Source organism: Moschus berezovskii, chromosome 20, assembly GCF_049115385.1.
Source record: "Moschus berezovskii isolate FMDL1 chromosome 20, NW_MosBer_1.0, whole genome shotgun sequence".
Lineage (NCBI taxonomy): Eukaryota > Metazoa > Chordata > Mammalia > Artiodactyla > Moschidae > Moschus > Moschus berezovskii.
In genome coordinates this window covers 49,440,401-49,465,319 of record NC_142479.1, presented here as the reverse complement: position 1 = coordinate 49,465,319, position 24,919 = coordinate 49,440,401, and the positions used below count along the sequence as shown (strand labels likewise).

Genomic DNA, 24,919 nt, shown 5'->3' with positions numbered 1-24,919 from the left:
CATATAGGGACCCTTGCATATGCAGGCTGCCTCTCACCTGCATCCAAACACTGCTTCTCCTGTCAGAAGGGAGCGAGCCATCTGGAAAGAGTGAGCTTGCAGGAGGGTAAGCACAGCAGAGTTGTCTGCCCTTTGGACTTGGTGTAGGCCTAGTGTGAAGGGTAGATAGAGAAAGGGTGTGATTCTTGTCATAACAGGTTCAATCCAGTAAGGCTTCCTGGCAGGGGCTACATGGATATCGTCTGTTCTCTAATGCAGATTTCTCTGTCCACTGGCTAGGTAGGTGGCAGTGTGCTTGGAAATATGTTCCAGTTTAAGCTGTTCCTGGAGCACAGTAAGAACGGGGACTGTCTCCATCGGCGGACAGGATCTTTCCAGCCCCTGGACGGCTTCCCCAACTGCGTGGTGACCAGCGGTGTCGTTAACTTCTTCCTGGCCCACACAGAGCGGCTCCAAAGAGTTGGCTTTGACCCCCGCCTGAAGCGAGTGGCTCACTCAGGTGGGGAGGCTGGGAGAGGGAAGAGGGAGTTGGGCTGTGGACTGACCTCAGAAGTCCGCTCTCCCCCAGGGAGGGAGGGAGGGAAGGCCATCTGCCACAGGTCAGGCAGCTTGCCCATTCTCCCCAGACTGGGGAGCCCACAGTTTCCCCTGCCTCCCTCCACTCTCTCTGCCTTCTTGCCTCCCGCAGGCTGTTCCTACTTCTCTGAGATACCCTTCCCCTTCCTCTCCCTACAGCTCTGGCCCCTACCTGCTGCTGCTCCTGCATTTCCAGACTTCCTTTCCTCTGTAACTGCAGCTGGTGAACTTCCCGTCTTAAATTGTCCTCAGTCCTGGAGTCCACAGTTCCGTCCCGTTGGAAGCTAATCTGTCCATATCACTGTCTGTCCTTCCAACTCATTAGCTCGGGCAGGTGGCTCCACATGGGTGGAACCGCCCCAAGGGTGTAAACCATGTCCCCTCCCCCTGACTGTCCTTCTGGACCTGCAGTAGGGCCCTGGGTCTGTGGCTTGAAGGTCACATTTCCTTCTCATGCTTCCCCTCTCTTGGCAGAGTTCTTTATTGATGGGCTCGGGAGCCTGCTCGTGGGGTCCTGCTCAGATGTGATTATAGGTCACCAGCCCCATTCTTCAGTGGAGGACCCAGAGCTGGCAGCCCTGGAGAAGACCTACAGCATATACCGGGCCAACACCAATAATAAGGTCCAGTTCAAGCTAGCTCTCCACTACTTCAAGAACCGTCTCCAGTGTGCCACATAAAGATGCCTAGGCGTCGGCAAAGTGCTAGGCCAGCCAGTTGCAAGTATCTAAAACAGAGAAACTGGAGGATAAGCTATGAAAATGTGAACTCCTGATAAGATGAGTAGGGCAGATGGGTCTGGCTCAGTTACTGTAGATCATTAGAAATGGACCAATCACTGATCAGGGCAATAGAGGTTGTATTAATAATAATTATTGTTTGATTTCTTACATTTGTGAAACACTTGTACACACCTGATGCAAAGAGCTGACTCATTTGAAAAGACCCTGATGCTGGGAAAGATTGAAGGCAGGAGAAGGGGATAACAGAGGATGAGATGGTTAGATGGCATCACCGACTCAATTGTCACGAGTTTGGGTAAACTCCGGGAGTTGGTGATGAACAGGGTGGCCTGGCGTGCTGCAGTTCATGGGGTCACAAAGAGTCGAACTGAACTGAACTGTACATATAGTGGTGGTGGTGGTGGTTTAGGCACTAAGTCGTGTCCAACTCTTGTTTCACATCATATCATGCAAAAGAGCACATGACGGATTGGTATGCTGGCTCAAAAGGATCAAAAGGATTGGTATCCTTCTGGGTCCTTGAGGGTTATTTGGTGGGTATTACATCACAGATAATCTCCAGCATCAACTATCATCCACAAATTTTTTTTTGGTCCTACTTTGTGGACTCAAATAATATGAATAACCCAGAGTCCTTACCTTGAGGAAGTGGCAGCCTGGTTCAATTCATTCCACTAGTAGCATTGGGCAGCCAGGCTCAGAGGATCAGAGCGGGGAGAACTCACAAGGGCCCATGCAGGTGAGGAGGGCTCTGTGGAGTCAGCTCGCCTGAAGTCCAGCACATGGATAGGATGCAGGAAGGTGGAGGGCAGAGCTCACTGGGGTAGTCCACTCACTGCTGGAGTAAAACTTTCCCTGGCATCAGATACCTACCATAAAGACACATTACAGAATGCCTGGGATTGAACTTGGACCTTGTGCTGAGATACTTTGTAAGCGCAGTGGCCAAGCCACTAAATTCCAGGGCCTTAAGATCAGTTGCTTACTACTCAAGACTGACGTCATCTGCAGAATGGAGCCATCGTGATGACACGGGTTTTCTCTGTTACCTTGGGAGTCAGTGGATTCTCCCACCGCTGCGCTGCCTTTTTGTTTCTACTCTTTCCTACTGAAGACAGCCACGGTAGTTCAGAATCTCTGAAAAATGTGTGAGATATTAATTCATGACAAATGTTTTGGTAGTCAAATAATTAAAAAATATACTGCATGCTCTATCTCCCTCTTTGACAGTCACAATTCATATTAGTATATTCAAGGCTCTGAGAAGTCCTGGTGTGAAGAAATTGACTTAACTTCAATTCAACATTTCTCAGATATGGATTGGAGAAGGCAATGGCACCCCACTCCAGTATTCTTGCCTGGAAAATCCCATGGATGGAGGAGCCTGGTAGCCTGCAGTCCATGGGGTCGCTAGGAGTCGGACATGACTGAGCGACTTCACTTTCGCTTTTCACTTTCTTGCATTGGAGAAAGAAATGGCAACCCACTCCAGTGTTCTTGCCTGGAGAATCCCAGGGACGGGGGAGCCTGGTGGGCTGCTATCTATGTGGTTGCACAGAGTCGGACACGACTGAAGCGACTTAGCAGCAGCAGCAGCAGCAGCAGCAGATATAGATACAGACTGGCCATAATATTTTTGTTCTCCCAAACAGAATAAAGCACATACCTCATTTCATTGCATATGTCATAAGGATTCTGTTGCAAAAGTTTTATAACTTTAACTAATGTGCATAACCATTTACTATAATAGTATATGTATTTTGTGTATAATACCATAGCTATAAAGGGAGACGATGTTGGCTTGCTCCATTCAGTACTGTGCTTAGACCCAGGCAAGATGAACCCCTACCTGTGCTTTAGAGAACTCGGCATATCACAGACGCATGTATTTATTTTAAAAACCAAACAAACTCACAGAAGAGATCAGATTTGTGGTTACCAGAGGCAGGGGGTAGAGGAAGGGAAAATTGGATGAAGGTGGTCAGAAGGTGTAGACTTCCAGTTATAAGATAAATAAGTAAGTACGAGGGCTGCAATGTACGGCATGATAAATATAAGTAATGCTGCTCTATGTCATACATGAAAATGGTTAAGAGAGTAAATCCTAAGAGTTCTCATCACAAGAAAAAATATTATTTTTCTATTTCTTTAATTTTGTATCTATATGAGATGGTAGATATTCACTAAACTTATGGTGATAATCATTTCATGATATATGGAAGTCCAATCATTATGCTCTACATTTTATTTTTTAATTTTTTTTAAGGATTTATGCCATAAGTTTATTTACAAACATATCTAGGATGCTGAGTTCAAGGGTTTGATCCTTTTAAGAGACTGCACCTCTTAATATGCTCCTCTTCCTATCTGTCTCATGGATTACTTTTTAAGCAGTTGGTGTCTTACTATAAAGAAAGATGCAGCAAATCCAGACCCAAAGAACAAAGTCATCATAGCTAGTAACCTCCATTTGTTTTCCACTGAAAATGGTATATTCTTCCCTGGACCCTCCTCGTAGTGGCTCCGACGAACCACAGAGGTTGTGAACCTCCGGATGCTCTGTCCCAACATAGCGCTGTTCTAAGTTTTACAAAAGATCCAGAGACTGAAGGCAGAAGAAATGGCGGCTGCTATGCTCTACATTTTAAACTTAAACAGTTGTAGTTGATGTTTTTGTTCAGTCACTCAGTTGTGTCCGACTCCTTGCCACCCCATAAATTGCAGCACATCAGGCTTCCCAGTCCTTTACCATCTCCCGGAGTTTGCACAAATTCATGTCCATTGAGTTGGTGATACCATCCAACCACCTTGTCCTCTGTTGTCCCCTTTTCCTCCTACCTACAATCTTTTCCAGAACCAGGGTCTTTTCCAATGCATCAAGTGGCCAAAGTATTGGAGCTTCAGCATCAGTCCTTCAATGAATTTTCAAGGTCGATTTCCTTTAGGATTGATTGTTTTGGTCTCCTTGGAGTCCAAGAGACTCTCAAGAGTCTTCTCCAGCACCACAATTCAAAAGCATTAATTCTTTGGCACTCAGCCTTCTTTATGGTCCAACTGTCACATCCATACATGACTAGAGGAAAACCATAGCTTTGACTATGCGGATCTTTGTCAGCAAAGTAACATCTCTGCTTTTTAATATGCTTGTCATAGCTTTACTTCCAAGGAGCAAGTGTCTAATTTCATGGCTGCAGTCACCGTCTGCAGTGATTTTGGAGCCCAAGAAAATAAAGTCTGTCATTGTTTCCATTGTTTCCCTTTCTGTTTGCCATGAAGTGATGGGACCAGATGCCATGATCTTAGTTTTTAGAATGTTGAGTTTTAAACCAGCTTTTTCACTCTCCTCTTTCACCTTCAACAAGAGGGTCTTTAGTTCCTCTTTACTTTCTGCCGTACGGGTGGTGTCATCTGCCTATCTGAGGTTATTGATATTTCTCTTGGCAGTCTGGATTTCAGCTTATGCTTCATCCAGCCCGGCATTTTGCACGATGTACTCTGCATGTAAGTTAAGTAAGCAGGGTGACAATATACAGCCTTGATGTACTCCTTTCCCAATTTGGAACCCGTCTGTTGTTCCATGTCCGGTTCTAAGTGTTTCTTCTTGTCCTACATACAGGTTTCTCAGGAGGCAGGTCAGGTGGTCTGGTATTTCCATCTCTATAAGAATCTTCCACAGTTTGCTGTGATCCACACAGTCAAAGGCTTTAGCGTACTCAATGAAACAGAAGTAGATATTTTGCTGGAGTTCTCTTGCTTTTTCTGGGATTCAGCGGATTTTGGTAATTTGATCTCTGGTTCCTTTGCCTTTTCTAAATCCAGCTTTACATCTGGAAGTTCTGGGTTCACAGACTGCTCAAGCCTAGCTTGAAGGATTTTGAGCAATACCTTATTAACACGTGAAATGAGTGTAATTGTGCGGTAGTTTGAACATTCTTTGGCATTGTCCTTTGAGACTGGAATGAAAATTGACCTTTTCCAGTCCTGTAGCCACTGCTGAGTTTTCCAAATTTGCTGGCATGTTGAGTGCAGCACTTTTAACAGCATCATCTTTTAGGATTTGAGTTAGCTCAGGTAGAATTCCATCACCTCCACTAGCTTTGATTATAGTGATAATCAAAGTGATAGTGGGCTTCCTAAGGCCCACTTGACTTCACACTCCAAGATGTCTGGTTCTAGGTGCGTGATCATACTATCGTGGTTATCCGGGTCATTAAGAGATCTTAATGAACTTGTATAGTTCCTCTGTGTATTCTTGCCACCTCTTTTTATTATCTTCTGGTTCTGTTAGGTCCATATCGTTTCTGTCCTTTATTGTGCCCATCTTTGCATGAAATGTTCCCTTGGTATTTCTAATTTTCTTGAAGAGATCTCTAGTCTTTCCCATTCTATTGTTTTCCTCTATTTCTTTTCATTGTTCCCTGAGGAAGGCTTTCTTCTCTCTCTTTGCTATTCTTTGGAACTCTGCATTCAGATGGATATCTTTTTCTCCTTTGTCTTTTATTTCTTTTCTTTGCTCAGCTATTTGTAAGGCCTCCTCAGACAACCATTTTGCCTTTTTGTGTTTCTTTTTCTTAGGGATGGTTTTGATCACCACCTTCTGTATGATGTTATGAACCTCCGTCCATAGTTCTTCAGGCACTCTGTCTATCAGATCTAATCCCTTGAATCTATTTGTCACTTCCACTGTATAATTGTAAAGGATCTGATTTAGGTCATACCTGAATGGCCTAGTGGTTTTCCCTACTTTCTTCAATTTATACAGTGCTGTTGGTCAATTATATCTCAATAGAACTGAAGGAAAAGAACAGGCACATGTGTTTACTCATGATGGGCATCTCTGTCACTCAGGATCTAGTGCTCAGCACCAGGACAGCATAACCTGTTTCCCTAAATATCTCCTCTGAGACTAGACACTGTCCAGGCCCCAGAGAAATGCTTCTCTATTCCTCTTGCCCTGTGTTCTCAAAACAAAAAGACAGTTGCATCCAAATGCACTGAAAGTCTGTGGACAGTGCTTTGAAGTGTAGGTAAGATTTGAGCAGCAAAGTGCTTAGGTAAAAGAAAAAGACACATTTTTAAATTTGCCAAATTCTTCTTCTCAAAACAAATAACAATAAAGTCTTGCTCACTACCTAGGTGTATTTTCTCGCCCTTCAATGCATGGTTACAAAAGTACTAGAAAAGTAGTGTGCTGTTCACAATTGTGTGTGTGGCTTAAGAACATTTTAAAATAGGTAATTTTCATTACTCTTTAATTTTATACATGTGGTTCTAGCTGTATCATGCTTAAGTTTTCAAAACTTTAACTATAAAAACCACAGCTTTACAATATTTTGGATTTTGCCTTTTAAAGATAAATTTGTCAAGGTAAGAGGATAGTGAAAGTCACTCAGTCATGTCCGGCTCTTTGCAACCCCATGAACTATGCAGTCCCTGAAATTCTCCAGGCCAGAATACTGGAGTTAGGCTTTTCCCTTCTCCAGGAGATCCTCCCAATCCAGAGATCAAACCCAGGTCTCCCACATTGCAGGCACATTCTTTACCAGCTGAGCCACAAGGAAAGACAAGAACACTGGAGTGGGTAGCCTATCCCTTCTCCAGCAGATCTTCTCAACCCAGGAATCAAGCCAGGGTCTCCTGCATTGCAGGCAGATTCTTTACTAACTGAGCTATCTGGGAAACATTTACTTTAACAGTTTGCTAGCTTTAGTTATTACAGCTTTTACATGTATAAAAATAATTATATACAAAATTAATTATATTAATAATGATAAATATAATTATATACATTAAATATTTAAATATTGAGACATATTTAATTTGTCCCAGGCCTGTTTCCCACTCCCCCCCAAAAAAGTCTGTCTTCCTCATGAATTGCTTGCAGCATGGCATGTGGGGTCTTAGTTCCCTGATCAGGGATCAAAACTTTATCCCCGGCAGTGGAAGCATGGAGTCTTAACCAGTGGACCACCAGGTAGGTCTCTTGCATTCTTGATACAGGGAGATAGAGGTCATGGCAACTGTAGCATCTTTCAACATCCTCCAGCAGGGACTGTTGTGATGTGCTGCAGTTACCATCAGTAGATTCCAGGAATCCCTGTTCCCAAGATCTGGAACCTTCTACTCCAGCCAAGACTCCAAGAGGAGTTCTTAAAATGGAGGATGTTTGCTTAAACCATGAGCCAGTTCTCCAAGAAAATTTCTCTAGTAATAGATCAACTTCCCAGAGACTGTGTGACTCCACATCCTGGTCTTACTATATTGGACCAAGAGAAGCTGAACCACTACCCAAGCCGACTGTCGCTCTTGGAATGTGAATTGGATCTGAAAACATCAAGTGGGTCACTGGACAGCAGAGTGCTCCCGTATGCTATTTGGACTGGGGAGCAGAAAAGGCTAGTCTGCAGTGAGAAAAGGAATTCAACAAAAGCGCAAAGAGAAGCTGAAATGAGGGACTTCTGGCAGCCTCCTGGTTCTTTCCTGAGGTCTGGCTATGGTCCTGCCTGGCGTTTTGTGAAACACTATATCCTTATAATTCTCCTTTTTTTCTTAACTTGAGTTGGTTCCTGTGACTTACAAGCAAAGTGTCCTAAATAATACAACTATTCTGTGTATCTGTGTGTTTTCAAAACAGGCATAAATAAAATGTTTTCTCTTTGGGTAGTTTGGAAGCAAAAATCAGGTCATAGAGAATAACCCCTGCCTGGGCCTCCCTACAGTCTTGAATTTCAGACACAATTTGATCCAAGAGCAGCCTGGATCAAACCAATAACAAACTCCTGGACTGATGGACATGCTTGCGTGCTAAGTTGCTTCAGTCGTATCTGATGTTTTTCGACCTGTGGACTGTAGCTCCTCTGTCCATGGGATTCTCCAGTCAAGAATACTAGAGTGAGTTGCCATGTCCTCCTCCAGGGGATCTTCCTGACCCAGGGACTGAACCTGTGTCTCTTAGTTGTCATTCATTGGCAGGTGGGTTCTTTACCACTAGCGCCACCTGCAAAGCCTGGGACAAATTGGTGCAAATAATTGTGTGGGCCTCCAGGGGGAGCTCAGGTCCAGTCCGTTTCCCCTCTACTTAGTCCCACTCCCCAGCTCTAGAAAGGAAAATTTCTTTGAGTGTCAGAAAGAGGAATCCTGTTGGCTACTGGGTTAGTGGCCTTTTTCTTGCATACATGAGGTGTGTCCATTTCATGTGACTGAAGTAGAAATGGGACTGGGGTTTGCTTCCTTTTGGATACTCTCCCTGACTCAGGAAGGTATCTCCCCAACTGTTTTTTGATTATCAATTGACCAACAATATATACAAGCCACTTATAAAGGGTATCTATGAGAATGCATTTGTCTGCATGTACCAGAAACTTGACCCAAACTGTCTTAAACTGTCTCGTCTATAGTTTGAAGCCCAGAGGTGGAGCAGACCACAGGTTTCCTGTCACTGACAGGAATAGGCGTTAGGGATTCCAAGCCCTGGCAGTGGAGGGGGCGCCTTTCTTAGCCCATCTAGCACCACCCAGAAGAATCCAGATTCTTCTAAGAGGAGCCACCCAGTCCATTACCTTCCTGTTCCCCGTCTGAGTGAGCATTGGGTAGGGTGACCTTTCTGAGGCCTCCACAGCCATAACTGCCTACTTCCTGCTAGTGCTGTTCACAAGCCCAGGATTGGCCCCCGGAGTTAAAACACACTAGCTGTTATCAGTCAGATTTTTACGGAATTAGCAATTCTTTTCTTTTATTTCAGTCCAGACACCTTGTCTAGACATAGCCTTGGAGACTAGGAAATCCATTCTGGTAACCACAGGTCTCCACACCTGGCCTTTGCCGTGATGCTATCATCTAAGTTACAGGCATCTAAGGTACAGAGAGACCATCTATAATCTCTTCGCCCCCAGGTTTTTCCTCCTCAGGGTAAAAGCATTTCAGTGTAATAGGCTAGGCTTTTGCTCCAGTTGGTCTCCGGCTAGGTCTTCTGTCTCTGCTGGTGCTTTCTCTTGGGTGGGAGATTTCAGCTTTTCTAGTCCTGAAGGTTCCATGTTACAGGACAGCCAGTAAATTTGGATTGCAAGCCACTCTTAGCAGAGCCATAGTACACTTGCTTTAAAACAGGCTGCCTCAGCCTAAAACTCCTCTGTCTCATAGGACCATCATGAAGACGGCATGAAATCACAAACACATGCCAACATCCTGTTTTTTCCCTACCATTTGCCATTATTGATATAGTCTTGCTAGGCCCATAGTCTGTGTTCCAGATCCCAGCAACAATTTCAGGATCAGCTTCCAAAGAAGTCACTGCTGTCTACTCCAGTTTTTCTGCTCAAACCTACACCTAATGACCTTCACAGTTTTCTTGTCTATATACAGCTCTTTTTCTTAATCCTTTGCCTGGATGCTTCAGCCACCTTTCTGTCCTTCAGCCTCCCTGTTCCAGCTTCAGACATGTCTGCTATATAAAACCTATATCCCTCAAACCTCTTTAAATTTTACCAAGATATTATCAAAGTTTTCATTATGTAATTGAGTAGTCTGTATAACTGCACAAGCCCCTGTATCCCATGTGCTTGGAAATATCCCTGATCTCTGCATGCAAGAACACAGGTACTAATAAAAAGAATAATTTTGACTTGATTGAAATGAAAACCTTCTGCTAAACAAAAAACACTATTTTTCTTTGGTTGTGTGGCTTGTGGGATCTTAGTTGCTCGACCAGGGATCAAACCCAGGCATTCTGCAGTGAAAAGGTGGAGTCTTAACCACTGTACCACCAGGAAATTTCCAAAAAGACACTATTAAGAATGTAGAAAGACAAGCCATAGACTAGAAGAAAATATCTTCAGTATAAATATTTGACAAAGGATCCAGATACATTAGGTTCAAACTGGAAAAAACCCAAATGTCCGTCAACTGAAAAATGAATGAACAAACTGTGGTATATTCATAGAATGGAATACTCAGCACTGGAAAACATCCTGCTAGTATATAAAATGACATGGATGAACGTTGAAAAAATGTTTTAGCAAAAGTGAAGTGGTAGTTGCACAGTCGTGTCTAACTCTGTGACCCCATGGACTGTAGCCTGCCAGGCACCTCGGTTCATGGGATTCTCCAGGCAAGAATACTGGAGTGGGTTGCCATTTCCTTCTCCAGGGTCTTCCCAACCCAGGGATTGAACCCTGGTCTCCTGCGTTGCAGGCAGAGTCTTTACTCGTATACATTTGTAAAAAATAATTGATTTCTTCAGTAAAGGTATGTGCACTTTTCTTAACATAGATAATATCTCAATAAAATGATTTTTAAAAAGTGAGGTGGAGGGCTTCCCTGGTGGCTCAGTGGTGAAGAATCCACCTGTCAAAGCAGGATACATGTATTCGGTCCCTGATCTGGGAAGATCCCACAAGCCACAGAGTGACTAAGCCCATGTCCCACAACTATTGGGCTTGTACTCTAGAGCCAGGGAACCACAACTACTGAAGCCCGCGTGCCCTAGAGCAACAAAAGCCACCACAAAAAGAAGTCCGCACACCACAGCTAGAGAGTAGCCCCCACTTGCTGCAAGAGAAAGCCAACATGCAGCAATGAAGACCCAGGGCAGCCAGAAAAAATGAAGTGGCTCAGATTTCCTCATTAGAGCCTGGGGAACGCCAGGCTCAGAGCAGGAGGCTGGACAGGAGGGGTTGGGATGTGGCCAGTGGAGACACAGGGCATGTCGCCCTGCACAAGTCGGCACTGGTGGCTTCCCTGGCATAATCAGGGTTCTCAAGGCAAAATAGTGACTTGTGGCAGATCTCACCTATCATGGGTGGCCAGGAAAAAGATCAAGGCTCATTCTACCCCAGTTAACTGTGAGCATCCTAGCATGGTTACAAGAAACAGACTGAACACAGCCTTGAGAGTGAATATGAATACTTTCCACCTTGACTACTCAAAGCATTATCGTCCCTACTCCATGGTCTGTTCATTTACAGGCTCATAAGAAATGGGAGAATATCTTTAAAGTTACTAATCCTGGACTTCACCCCTGTTTTCTTAAACCCTGGCCTCATTGTACTTTCTGGGGTACATTCTGCCCCAGTTTAGCCCTCAGTCACAGGTGCTATAGCTGAAGTTACGCTAATCCCACCTCCAGCAGAGCCCTCAAATCCCCTAGCTCAGGAGCCACCTTGTGGAGGCTTGAGAGTCTATCCTCAAAGATGTCATGAGATGCCATCTTTAGGATGTCACACACAGTGGGTTAAAAGAAACTAGTTATACTGGGGCAGGGAGATTACATGTTGTCTCTGTTATCATTTATATATATATACACACACTATATATGTTTTTAAAGTGTATAATATATATATTAAAAATAAATATATAGTGTGTTTGTATGTGTGATGCTAAAGGGCCTCTGAACACAAAACTAGATTGTTGTTTCTCCCTCCTAAGTTACCCTGTGCCCTCTAATGGGGTTCAGGGAACATGTCTGTTAAGGCACTGCTGCTGCTGCTGCTAAGTCGCTTCAGTCGTGTCCGACTCTGTGCGACCCCACAGACGGAAGCCCACCAGGCTCCCCCGTCCCTGGGATTCTCCAAGCAAGAACACTAGCCACGCTCAAAGATAAGCAAGTGCCAAGGAATTCATAGCCTGACCAAGGAGGAGAGGGAGAGAAGATGGGAGAGACTGGGCCACAGAACACAATTTCTTATCATTCCAATGAGTCATGACAAAAGTTGTAAGAGAGATGATTCTTTTACAGCCCCTGGGGAATGAGAAAGTAGGGCTGGTAAGGTTTTGTTCAAGCTGAGAAAGAAGGTGGAGGGAATTGAAAAGGAAGAACTAGGGAGTAGAGTAGGGAGAAATGGAAATAGGAGGACAATCAATCCTCCTTCACACTGGAGAGAGGGACTATGCATATACTTTCAAAGGATATAATCATCACCCTTTAGTATTTTCTGCAGTAGCTTTTGAAAAATTAATTGCAATACACTTTAGCCTGTACTGAACCCTTGCAAGAAGAAACTAGAACAGGAAGGCTGAGGTCCAGAGCTGCCCAAGTCATTTGATGTTAAGTCAAGTTGATATTACATCACTCCAGCCTCGAGAGAGGGATACCCTTATCTCACCATAGAAACTCAAGGGGAATTTGGTTATTTCTTCAAAAAGGAAAATCATTAATGTTTCTTCTAACAATATACAAGAGTTAAAAAAAGGCCTTCATAAATTTATTCCCAGGCGATAACTGTCATCAAGAGAGCTTTTTGGATTTGGACTAAGGCAGGTTCTTGACTATATGTAACAGAAAAGGACTCTAGGTTCCTTAAGTAGAAAAGGGGCTTATTAGGAGGATCTTAGTTCATAACAGCAGAGGAAAGCAAACTCAGAAAGACGGGCAAGAATAAAGGGAAACTAGGCAACCAGGAACCTGCCAAGGTCAGGATCCTGGACAATTTACTAAGGACGCTGCGTTCGCTGCCAGTGGACATGGCATGGCTGCCATCACTGCCTCTGAGACTCGGGGTCACAGCCACCCTGAGCAGCCAGCTAAGTTCTAAAATGTTCCTGCTTCTGGATTCTAAATCCAGTTGGCTAGGGTAAGGACATACACTTTCACTCTGGCAGCCAGGAGCCTGGAGATTGAGTATATCGCATAGCTCTGCTTGTCACCCAGCCCCATACAGTGTTGAATCCCTCAAGAAATCATATGGCCCAGGGCAAATATTCATTGTATCTGTATGCATTCTGCTTTTCTGTTTGTGTGTAACTGAGATTTTATTATACACACTAATTGGTAGGCAGAGTTTTGTTTTGGTTTGTTTAGGACAGTGTATCTTTTCATGCCAATACAATAATTTTCCCCCTAAATTCTTGCACAGTATGTATTGTATGCTGCTGCTGCTGCTGCTAAGTCACTTCAGTCGTGTCCGACTTTATGTGACCCCATAGACGGAAGCCCACCAGGCTCCCCCGCCCCTGGGATTCTCCAGGCAAGAACACTGGAGTGGGTTGCCATTTCCTTCTCCAATGTGTGAAAGTGAAAAGTGAAAGTGAAGTCGCTCAGTCCTGTCTGACTCGTAGCGACCCCATGGACTGCAGCCTACCAGGCTCCTCCATCCATGGGATTTTCTAGGCAAGAGTACTGGAGTGGCTTGCCATTGCCTTCTCCGATGTATTGTATAGATATTGTCAATATTTATTTAATCAATTTTCACACCATGGACATTTATTTTTATTTTTTACTATTATAAACCACACAGCTGAGAACATTCTTGACCAACTGGTACTCATCCTAGTAGTCCCTAAGGATAAAGTTCCAAAAGTGAAACTGCTGAGCAAACGGCCTATAAAATTATCTGTCGCGAGATCGACTTTAAGGGACATTATCCATTTACACCTTAACTAAAAAGAAAGTCCAAAATCGACTGTCTTTCACTGATCTGCTTCTAATTTTGTTAGAAGGAACCATCCACCAAGTAGCAGGAGAGGGAAATGGAAGTGAGACGTTCTGTGCTCATTTCTTGGCGCTCTAGCCACGTGGAACGCCAAGGAACCAGGTGGGGCGCACTTCCTGGCAGCGATTCGCGCTCGGGGCACCGGGGCCTTGAGCCGCATTCGTCCCACGCGCCAGTAGGCTTCCCTCCCGGCTCCGCCAAGATAACCTATCCAGCGCACCCTTCGTGTAAATAAATAAACAATAAGAAGCCCAGGATGGGAGCGCCGAGCCTCCTGCTCGTGAGCTGGAGATCAGAGCCGGCCCTCTCAAGTCCATCATTGCTAAGACCGAACCCGCCAGCCTGCCGCACTCCGTGCTTCCCCAAACTCGGTGAGGACCCCTGCGGGAGAGCAGAGAGAGAGAGGCGACAAGAAATGACACCCCGGGACCGGGAATGTACGGGACGCCGGGGATGCAGAAGCCCTTTCGCCACTCCGCTTCGGCCCGCTCCTGCGGCTCGGGGCCCAGAGCCCCCAGTTCAGCGCCGGCGGACACTGGGCATCTACTGCTGCTCTCCAAAGGCAGCCCCACTCGCCCGCTATGTGGCTTGAGGAGACTCCCGGCCGCCTAAAGCAGCCAGCAGGTCCCATGGTGTAATGGTTAGCACTCTGGACTTTGAATCCAGCGATCCGAGTTCAAATCTCGGTGGGACCTCTCCAAACCTTTTGGTTCTACAACTCCTATTTTGGAGGCCTCCGGCGGTGGTGGCTATCTCGTGCCTTGCCTTCTCTCCAGTGACCCATCGGACCGCGGTTTAGGCTCCCTCGGTCTTTCCCAAGATGCTTTCATTTCAGGGTCGGCCTGAAGGTTGCCGCACGCATGCGCAAGAGCCCGGGCCGAAAAGTAAGCGTGTCTGTGGGACTCGGAGCGAGACTCTACCCCGCAGGGACTGCCAAAGGCGCCCGGAGGGTCTCCAGCACCCTGCTTCCGGCGGGGATCAGTCGCAGGCTTCGGGGCTGGGAGACGCCCCCTGCCCGCGCAAGCTGCCCGGAATCCTTCTTCCCATTGGCTAACGTGCCAAACATTCTGCTCTGGTCGCTGGGCACTAAAGGCCCGAGCGAGCCGAGGGTGAGGCGTGTGTTTGGGGATCGCTCCGCCCGGAAGTCGGTCTGATACTGAAATAGGTCTGTCCGCCACACGGGCAGTAGACTTCGAGCTTGTTTGTGTCTTTCAGTGGAAAAAAAAAATCCCTAAGTCAAGGAATCCGTTCTTCAGTCCGTTTCGGCCGGTCAGGCTGTCTGCTAGCGCTTTCTCGTCGTATCGATGGGCTGTTTCTCCCAAGCAGACGATAGGGATCTCCGTGGGATTCGCCCACAAGGCGGAGCGAATCTCTTTTGGAGAATTTGCCCAGGGTCGGTATTTGGGTGCTGGGCACGCGCACGTGATTTGCAGGAAAGGTTGTACCTCTGGGATAGCCGCGAAGAGAAGGGAATGGAGTGTTGTCTTCTGGGTTGGTATCTGGGTTTTAAGAGCTGTCTGTCTCTCGGGAATAAGTGACGAGGGAGCCCGCTGACGCACTTGTGCTCTCCCTACAGGGTGACTGGCACTGTGATTATGTGGTCCCGCCCTTGGGAGAATGCCATGGAAACAGAATACTCTCTCTGGTCTTCCCTTCTCTCATCCTGAGCACCGTTCCTCCCCAACCCATCCCACACACTGCTTAAACATTTGAATGGATTTGTGTGTATGGCGATCCCAACTTCAAAAATACCTAGGCATGAGATGTGGGAGGACCTGCACAATCAAATATTAAAGTTTATTATCAACTCTTAAGCTGTAGGAATTAAGACAGTGTGATACTAGGGCAGAGAAAGACAAACGTACGAGTAGAACAGAATAGAGAGCTCAGGTACAGATGCACATATACTTGGACAGTGACTTATGATAAATATAGTACAACAGAGCAGTGGGAAAGGGCCTTTTTTCAATAAATTATTCTGGGATCATGAGTGTCCATATGGAAAAACATGAAATCAAATTCCTCCCAGTTTACAATAACACAGCAATACATTCTAGATGAATTATAGACTTTAATGTGAAAAAAAAGAAAGTTTTGAAATACAACGCAGGGGACTATCTTCATGACCTCAGGGTAGAGAAAGTCTCCTTAGGACACAAAAGATTCTAAAAGCTTGATATATATCACCATATTAATATGATATTCTATGTTCTTATCAAAAGACTCCAATAAGGAAGTGAAAAATTAAGCCATAGAAAAGGAAAATATATTTGTAATGCATAACTGACAGTTTGTATCTAGAGTATATTAAAAAATCCTAAAATTCAATAAGAAAAAAAGAAACCTACTGGAAAATTACAAAACACTTGAACTGGCACTTCATAAAAAAAAAGGAAATCCAAAATAACCAATACACATGAGATGATGCAACGCATCAATCATCAAGAAAATGCAAATTAAAAGACCAGTGAGATACTATTACACACTTACCAGATTGACTATGCTGAATGTTGGGTTTCCCTGGTGGCTCAGATGGCAAAGAATCCGCTGCCTGCAACACGGGAGACCAGAGTTCCATCACTGGGTTGGGAAGATGCCCTGGAGGAGGGCTAAGGCAACCCATTCCAGTATTCTTGCCTGAAGTCGGACATGACTGAGCGACTAAGCTGAATGTTACCGAGATTATGGAATACTGTGAATTCTCAGAGATATGTAAGTTGGTGAGAAGTTGAAGATATCATACCCTATAATCTGGCAGTTTTGTGCGTGTGTGTGTTAAGTCGCTTCAGTTGTGTCTGATTCTTTGTGACCCTATGGGCTGTAGCCACCTCAGGGGGCTCCTCAGTCTGTGCGATTCTTCAGGTAAGGATGCTGGCGTGTGTTACTCCAGGGGATCTTCCTAACCCAGGAATCAAACCTCAGTCTCTTATGTCTCCTGCATCGGCAGGCGAGTTCTTTATCACTAGTGCCACATGGGAAGCCCAGTTCTACTCCTGAAAGAAGTGAAGGTCTCTCAGTCGTGTCCAACTCCTTGTGACCCCATGGACTCTAGCCTTGCAGGGTCTTCTGTTCATGGAATTCTCCAGGCAAGAATACTAGAGTGGGGAGCCGTTCCCTTCTCCAGGGGATCTTCCCAACCCGGGCATCGAACCCAGGTCTCCCAAATTGCAGGTGGATTCTTTACCATCTGTCCTACCAGGGAAGCCCTAGACAGTGTATTTACTCCAAGACAGTGTATTAAAATGCAGACATCACTTTGCCTACAAAGGTCTGTATAGTCAAAGCTATGGTTTTTCCTGTAGTCATGTATGGATGTGAGAGTTGGACTATAAAGAAGGCTGAACATGGAAGAATTGATGCTTTCAAATTTTGGTGCTGGAGAAGACTCTTGAGAGTCCCTTGGATAGCAGAGAGATCAAACCAGTCAATCCTAAAGGAAATCAACTCTTCAGGGGTTCATTGGAAGGACTGATGCTGAAGCTGAAGCTCCAATACCTGATGTGAAGAGCCAAATCATTGGAAAAGACCCTGATGCCAAGAAAGATTGAGAGCAGGAGGAGAAGGGGTTGGGACAACAGAGGATGAGATGGTTGGATGGCATCATCAACTCAGTGGACATGAGTTTGAGCAAACTCCAGGAGATAGTGAAGGACACGGAAGTCTACCGTGCTGCAGTCCATGGGGTAACAAAGAGTCATACACCACTTAGTGACTGAACAGCAACATATAGCCACAGAAATGCTTGCTTCTGTGCACTTAGAGACATGTGTAAGAGTGTTTTTGTCAACATGATAGCCAAAATTGGAACTCAGATGTCCACCTACAGTAGAATGGATGAATAATTTGCAGTAAGGCCACACAATGGGACATCACACAGCAACAAAACAAATGGACAACTCCATGCAACAAAATGGATGAATAATTGTTTCAAAACCTGTTGAACAAAAGAAGATAGGTAGGAAAGGATAAATAATAAATTATTCCATTTGTTTAAAATTTCTAAACAGGAAAAAGTTTTTGATTGTCTAGAGCTGCAAACTTAAACAGTAAAATTACCCAGCAAAGCAAAGAAGGAATTCACATGTAAGTGAAGGTATGGAATATTTTGGGGAAGAGAGAGGGCTGTGGTTGGAAGGGGGCCACCAGCAGTCTTCCAGGGGTACTGATACTGTTGTATTTTTTGTCCTTGGGTGGAAGTTAGATAAATTGTTCACTTATAGATTTTTGTTAAAATGCACATTATGTTGTATGTACTGTCCTGAACCTGTGTTATATTTCTCAATTTAAAAAGCCAAAAAATGATAACAAGGTCCAACTGTGTAGCACAGGGACCTATATTCAATATCCTGTGATGGGGCTTCCCTGGTGGCTCAGTGGTAAAGAATCCTCCTGCCAATGCAGGAGATATGGGTTTGCTCCCTGGTCTGGGAAGATCCCCCATGCCTTAGTGGGGCAACTAAGCCCGTATTACACAGCTATTAAGCCTTTAACCCTAGAGCCCCAGAATAGCAACTATAGAGACCACACGCCTCCTCAACAAGAGAAGCCACCACAATGAGAAGCCCACACAGTGCAACTAGAGACTAGCTCTAGTAGCAACTAGAGAAAAGCCTGTGCAGCAATGAAGACCCAGAACAGCCAAAGATAAATAAAATTATTTTAAAAAATGTATCCTGTGATAAACTATAGTGGAAAAGAATATGAAAAAGAATGTATTCGTATATTTGTGTGTAACTAAATCACTTTGCTATACAGCAGAAATTAACATTGTAAATCAACTGTACTTCAATAAAATAAAAAACAAGTCTATGAACAAAAAAGTCAAAAAGTACCTGCCTAAAGACGTGTTTGTGTCCGGGTCATAGATGAGGAATCTGAGATCAAAGTTTGTCCACAGAGAGGGAGTTAGGATAAAGCTCCTCTCTCTGTTCTGAGCCATCTGAACCATATTCAGAGGATCAGGTTCCATTCTAGGGATCACACAAAAGCACTGATAAATTTATCCTGCTGCTAACTGGGTGACTGCACTTGGGTAAGAAGTTTAAATGTTCTGAAATGGTAACTATGTGAGGTGATAAATGTGTTAACTAAAATTATTGTGATAATCATCTGGCAGTATATAATATATAAAGTCATTACTGCTGTACACCTAAAACTTGTACATTGTTATATTTCAATTATATCTTAATAAAGCTGGAAACAATATTCTGTGCCTCATCCGTAAAAGGATAATAACAGTGCCTTTTACCTAGCAGTGCTGTGAGAGTTAGTAAAATTGTAAGCAAAAAGTCCTTTTCTCTGTGTCCCATCCACGATAGATTCAGTAACGATAACAGCTAGAAAGATAACCAGAAAGATAAAAACTCAGACTCTTGAGAAAAGAATAATGCTCATATGGGAAGGAAAATAAAATTTAGAGGACACTAGTTGGTTGTCAGTTTATTTGCCTAGTTATTCCTGGTTTTGGTTGTAACAGAGGCAGAAAGAATGAGCACTCTCGGGTGGAAGTTAAAGGGGCGTGTGGGAAGAACTTTCTAACAATCTGAGTTGTCCATCAGTGGAACAGGCTTGAGAAATGTTGAGCTTTTGGTGCCTGGAAGCTGGAGTCAGGGAGCTCAAGGTCTTTGCCTCAGGGGTATAGGAAGATGCTGCATTGAGATAGAGATGCCCTGCCTTCCACCCTAAGGTTTGATTCTGCTGTGAATCCTTGTCCCCACTCAGGACTTACTCACCAGGACCTATCTCATCATTTCTCTGGTGACTGTCACCATTTGTTTGTTTCTACCAAGATCCTCAGTAAGGTGTTTTATATTGCCAACCACTTCACACACACACGAAGCTGAAATAGAAGTTTGAGAAACAATATTTACCTTTATTCCGTGTAAAAGTACACTCTGATATTTTCTATGGTTTTTATTTATTATTTTTTTAAGCTGATCACAATCTACTAAGTTGGTATCACAACTACTCACTAATGGTTCTGAACCCACCACCATCCTCTCTTCCTTCCCCTACTAGCTCAGCTTTGCTGAGACAACCCCACCCCCTGCCCCACATTCCCTCACTTTCCAGTCCCAATATCTGAGGGGAGAACTCTCTCCGCCTCTCCAACAGTCTAAGGAGCCCACCCCCCTGGTTTTATTGCTGTGAAGGGCCCCTAAGGGCAGCATTGTCTGGAACGTATTGCCTACAGGATGTCCTTGCCTGGAGTGACCAGCAGAGGGACCAGCAGAGCTTCGGGACCTCCAGGGAAGTCAGGTCTGTGCCTAGGCCTGCCTACTCCTTATGCTAGATGCCCAGGGCTGTCCATTCTTGTTTATTCATTTGTACAGGACATAGTGTGTATTCAACACACAATGCCTGGCCCGTAGTAAGCCTATAAAGTAGAGCCACACAGTTATTCCACGCCCATTTGTTGAGTACCTACTATGTTCTAGGTGCTGGAAAACAAAAAAGTCAAACAAAGACTTGATACCTGCCCTCAAGGAGCTTGAAACTTGACTAATAAATGGAAGATTAAAAGCATAAAATGAGGGACTTTGCTGGTGGTCCAGTGGCTAAGACTCCCTGCTTCCAGTGCCGGGGCCTGGGTTCGATCCCTGGTCAGGGAACTAGATCCCACATGCCACAACTAAAGATCAAAGACCCTGCATGCCACAACTAAGAACTGGCACAGCCAAATAAATAAAATTTTAAAAAATAAAAATATAAAATAAAAGAGAGTAAAATGAAAGATTATAGGCTCGGGGGTACATGTGGACACAAAAGTAAATGAAATCCATCTAGGTAAGGTTAAAAACAGAGAAATCCAGACCAAAGCTCAGAACAGTATGTAAGGGCTACCATTTGTGTAAAAAGGGGGAGAATGTTTATATGTGTTGGCTTGCTTATGCATAAAAGATCTCTAAGAGCACACTTGATAAGTGGCTAACATTGGTTTCTCCAGGAAGGAGTCTAGGAGAAAAGGAGGGAGTGATTGCTCATAGCATGCCTTTCAGTTCAGTTCAGTCACTCAGTCGTGTCTGACTCTTTGTGACCCCATGAGTCACAGTAAGCCAGGCCTCCCTGTCCATCACCAACTCCCGGAGTTCACTCAAACTCATGTCCACAGAGTCGGTGATGCCATCCAGCCATTTCATTCTCTGTTGTCCCCTTTTCCTCCTGCCCCGAATCCCTCCCAGCATCAGAGTCTTTTCCAGTGAGTCAACTCGTCGCATGAGGTGGCCAAAGTATTGGAGTTTCAGCTTTAGCATCATAGATGGGGAAGCAGTGGAAACAGTGTCAGCATGCCTTTGACACCTCTCAAATCCTACACTACCTAATTTTCTTTTCTTTGGTTGTGCTGCATGGCACATGGGATCTTAGTTCCCCTACCAGGGAGGGCACTCATGCCCCTGAAGTGGGAGTACAAAGTCCTGACTGAAACTATCTGCCTCCGACTGGGACTTCAACCCATGTGCCAGTACTTGAACCCAGCCAAAACCTAGTCTGACACTCGAACTGAGGAGGCCAGGACTCAAATCCAGCCGAAACCCTGCTGGGTACTTGAACCTGTGATTTTTTTCATTAGACTCACTCACTTAGTGACTGGACTTACTGAGGTTCAGGTTCTTTGTATCTCATGGCAGAAAGAATTCAGTGAGAGACAAAGTGATAGGTAAGAAGTGGATTTTATTCAGAGAGAAACCCTCCACAGACAGAGTGTGGGCCATCGCAGAGGGTGAGTGTGGTAGCCCTGAAATGTGGTGTGATTAGCTTTTCTGAGCTGGGTAATTTCATAGGCTAATGAGTGAAAGAATCATTCCAGTTACTTTGGGGAAGGGGCGGGGATTTCCAGGGGTCAGGCCACTGCCCGCTTTTTGGTCTTTAATGGTTGACCCTGGAACTGTGATGGTGCCTCTGGGTGTGTCTTTTAGCTTGCTGCTGTGTTACAATGAGCATATACTGAGGATCAGGATCTAGTCAAGTTGACTCTTCTGCCATCTTGGACCCATTTGGTTCTAACTAATTTATGTTGTGCCCCTGGGCTATGTCATTCTTTCAGAGGTTGTACCCTGCCCCTCCCCTCCTGTTTCACAACTGCTGGAGGGGATTCCATGAACTACCTAATTTTGAATGACTTATTCATTCAGTCATAAAGGAGAGATTATGGGAAAGCGTGTGACTCTATCTGAATTAGCTGGATATAGACAGTATCTCAAGCACAGCATGAGCTGGTGGAGGAATTAAGAAAAGCTCCACTGATGGAGCCCTGGGGACAGGTCGGGGGAGCAGTGGGGAGAGCTGAGGCCTCAAGGGTAAGCAGGGCCCTCCTGCCCAACCCTACGGTGTGGGACGACGGGCCTTGGCGCTAAACCCACAAGTCTTGGCTTGGTTTTATAGGAGGTAAGCAAGGCAGCCACAGAGAAACACAGCAGCCTAGGGGTGGGGGTGGAGGGGACAGGGTGAGGGGAGCTCTGTGCGAGCCTGTTGGAGCAAAGGGCTAAACAGAGGAATGTGTGAGGGAGGTAGAAGGTAGACTCTTAAAGAATTTGCATCTGATTAGACAGCATGGGGGAGTGGGCAGAGTCTGCAGCTCTTCTAGGCCTTTCTCTCCTCTCTTGGCCTCTCTGGTTTGTCCTCAGCTCTGATGCTGCGGGTGATGTCATCCACTTCACCCATTTCCGTGGTCTGATAGAGAAAATTCAAAGGGGCCAAGGGGATGCTGAGAAACTACCGCAGAGTCGCCTCCACTACCGGCCCGCCCCCAGCTTCAAACCCTCAGAAATGGGGGAGGAGGGCCAGGAGTACAAGCATTTCGACGCTATTTAAACCCCACTTTAAACCTTGCTCCTGGATAAGTGTCCTGCCTCCTCCACTAGGCGGAGGTCTCTGTCTCCCCACACAGAACCGGACACGTAATCTGTGCATCCAAGACAGAATCAAAGTGTAGGACGTGCAGTCAAAAATTAAGAATTTCGAGATGGAGGCAGCAGAGTGTTAAACCAAGCAAGGGCCTTCCTAAGCAGGAGGCCCTGTGTGACAGCTCAGGTGGAATAATACAGCCACAAAGCTGGTCTAGCCTCCGGGTCTTAGGTTCAGGTGGGGAACTGGTAGGAGGCAGCAGGCGCTTTGACTAACTTTCCCAGAGGCCCTGAGGTCCAGATTGGGTAATTGCCCTCTGCCTGAGGCCCCAACACGCCATGCAGATAAGACTCCACCCCCACTCCACTCCCTAGAGGTGTGGGAGTGACATCCAGAAGGGCATTTGGAGGCGGGGGTCGGGGGCAGGTGAAGCTGCCTGATCCACTAGGCAGGATTTCAAGCTGCAGGCAGTCCTAGGAGCTGAGTCCGGAATAAACTAGTCATCTGTCCCCTCTGCCCCTCTCCTCCTTCTGATGCCTGGGAATCCCATTCTGGGAGCCTCTGGTGAATGTGCAGTTTGGAAGAAAGGTGAGAGAGAATTTGAAACTTGGGAATCATTCATTGGATGTTAGCTGACCCAGAAATCAGGAGTTCAAGGGCATCCCTCCTGCCCCTTTTCCTGGCTTGGCATGATTTTACTCCTCAGGGTCATCAGAATTTCAGTGATTCCATCTCTGCTTGGAGTCCTTACACCTCTGACCCTCCCTGCTTGGCTTTTTCACTGCCCTCTTCCTCCATTCGGTGAAGCAATGGTCCCTAGGGTTTTGCTGGTCTCATCATGTGTCCATCATCAGGATGCTGGTGGGCTCACAGAGTGAGGACTGGTCTGGTGAAGGCCCAGTGTGGTATCATCGTGTTCCAAAGATGGGCTGTGAGGAAGGCTCCTGGATGTGCTTTGACCTGAACCGGTAACAACATCCATCAGGGCCTTCCTTTCAGTCAAAAGGCTCAGGAATCTGTGGGGTGGAACTGGAGAGGGGTGGCTCAGATTACTTCAATGATGCACCCTCAGAACACCAAGTTCTCCTCTGCTGAACTTCCTAATATGAAGGAAGGAATGCTGCCACCAGGGCACAAAATACTAATTCCTTCCAAGTGAAAGCTGGGGTTGCCCTCAGCCACTGAAGTCTCCTCTGGCACTAGGAAAACAGACAGAAAAGGGAGTCAGGGTGTTGGGCCCATCACTGATCTTGAGGTTCTATGATTGTCACCATATCTTAGGGGGTCAGAAGGGTATAGGTGGAATCAAGAGAACCCCTGGGGCACTGAGCCCTGAGTAAATGTATAAAATGATAGGTAGGGAGTCTCCAGAGAACCAGGGGTGGCCGTCTTGACATAAGAGAAGCCGTTTTTGGCCTGAGCTATTTTGTGATCTAAACCTGGTCACAGTGCTTGCCTTTGGACAGGTCTCATGAATCAAATATCTTAAGGAACAGAAGAATGCAAAAACAAATGACTATTATCAGGACAGAGAAGTTGCCATAGTAAAGATAATTTATCAGTTGTAAAGATTTCCAGGTTCTGTTTCACTTCTAAAAATTAGCCTGAAGCGCTCAAACCATCAGATCAACTGGAACCTAAGAGGTGATGATGTTGACATTTTCTGACCCTTGTGACTTCAATTGACGCAGGCTTGGATTTTTGTGGATACTTCGTGAATGTGCATGTATCCTTAGTTAAAAAATTCTCCAATTTCTGTTTTGGGAAAGATCCCTGGTGTTCTCTTTTACTGTGCTGTAAGTAATAAATCCGTCTCCTGCTCTTTGGCTTTTATGTCTTTTAGCTTGACCAAGAACTGGACTGGGTTTTTTGGGTAACACAGGCTAGCAGAAGAAACCACTGCTCTACCTGGATCCTCAGTAAGGGTTCAGAGTCCTGAGGAATGAAGGTTGGAGTCAGCCCCCTGAACCAAGAACTCCAACCAAGAAGGAGGCTATAGTCGTGATCTACACCCATGTGACTGTAGCCCCCATCTGTTTTTCCCGTCTTACTGGAATATTAACACTTCTTCATTTAAAAAAATTAGAAGATGTATTTAAATATTTTCTCTTTCTCGCCTCTCTTCTTTTCCTGCTCTTGGACAGTGTATTGGAGTGGCTGCATTTATTATTGAGGTTGCAGAATGGTGAAGCAGGGTGACTGTGGAATTGGGAAAGGAGTGGACAGTCCCTGGGAGACCCTGAATTCTGACCAGTGGCCCACGAGCTTACCGGACAAGCCCCAGGGCTGTGGCCCACTGGGGAGGGGCTGAGGGAGTTGGCAGCACTGAAT

The 24,919-nt window shown here is 45.4% G+C and overlaps 1 protein-coding gene, 1 non-coding gene and 1 pseudogene across 4 annotated transcripts in view; 2 read left to right on the top strand and 1 right to left on the bottom strand.

The window, feature by feature from the left end:
- The window catches only part of B4GALNT2 (beta-1,4-N-acetyl-galactosaminyltransferase 2 (SID blood group)), a 104,026-nt gene extending 94,592 nt beyond the window's left edge, over nucleotides 1-9,434 (top strand). For all 3 annotated transcript variants that reach the window (XM_088828997.1, XM_088828999.1, XM_055407615.2), the window contains 2 exons: nucleotides 280-499; nucleotides 1,051-9,434. In XM_088828997.1, coding sequence (XP_088685123.1) covers nucleotides 280-499; nucleotides 1,051-1,256 — 426 coding nt within the window. In that variant the 3' untranslated portion in view covers nucleotides 1,257-9,434. The remainder of the gene's footprint in view (nucleotides 1-279; nucleotides 500-1,050) is intronic.
- LOC148774721 (cytochrome c oxidase subunit 7C, mitochondrial pseudogene) lies at nucleotides 3,588-3,944 on the bottom strand (annotated as a pseudogene).
- A 4,933-nt stretch (nucleotides 9,435-14,367) lies between the features above and the next one.
- TRNAQ-UUG (transfer RNA glutamine (anticodon UUG)) lies at nucleotides 14,368-14,439 on the top strand. The gene has a single exon. It is a non-coding gene; the product is annotated as a tRNA-Gln (tRNA).
- Nucleotides 14,440-24,919: the final 10,480 nt, after the last annotated feature.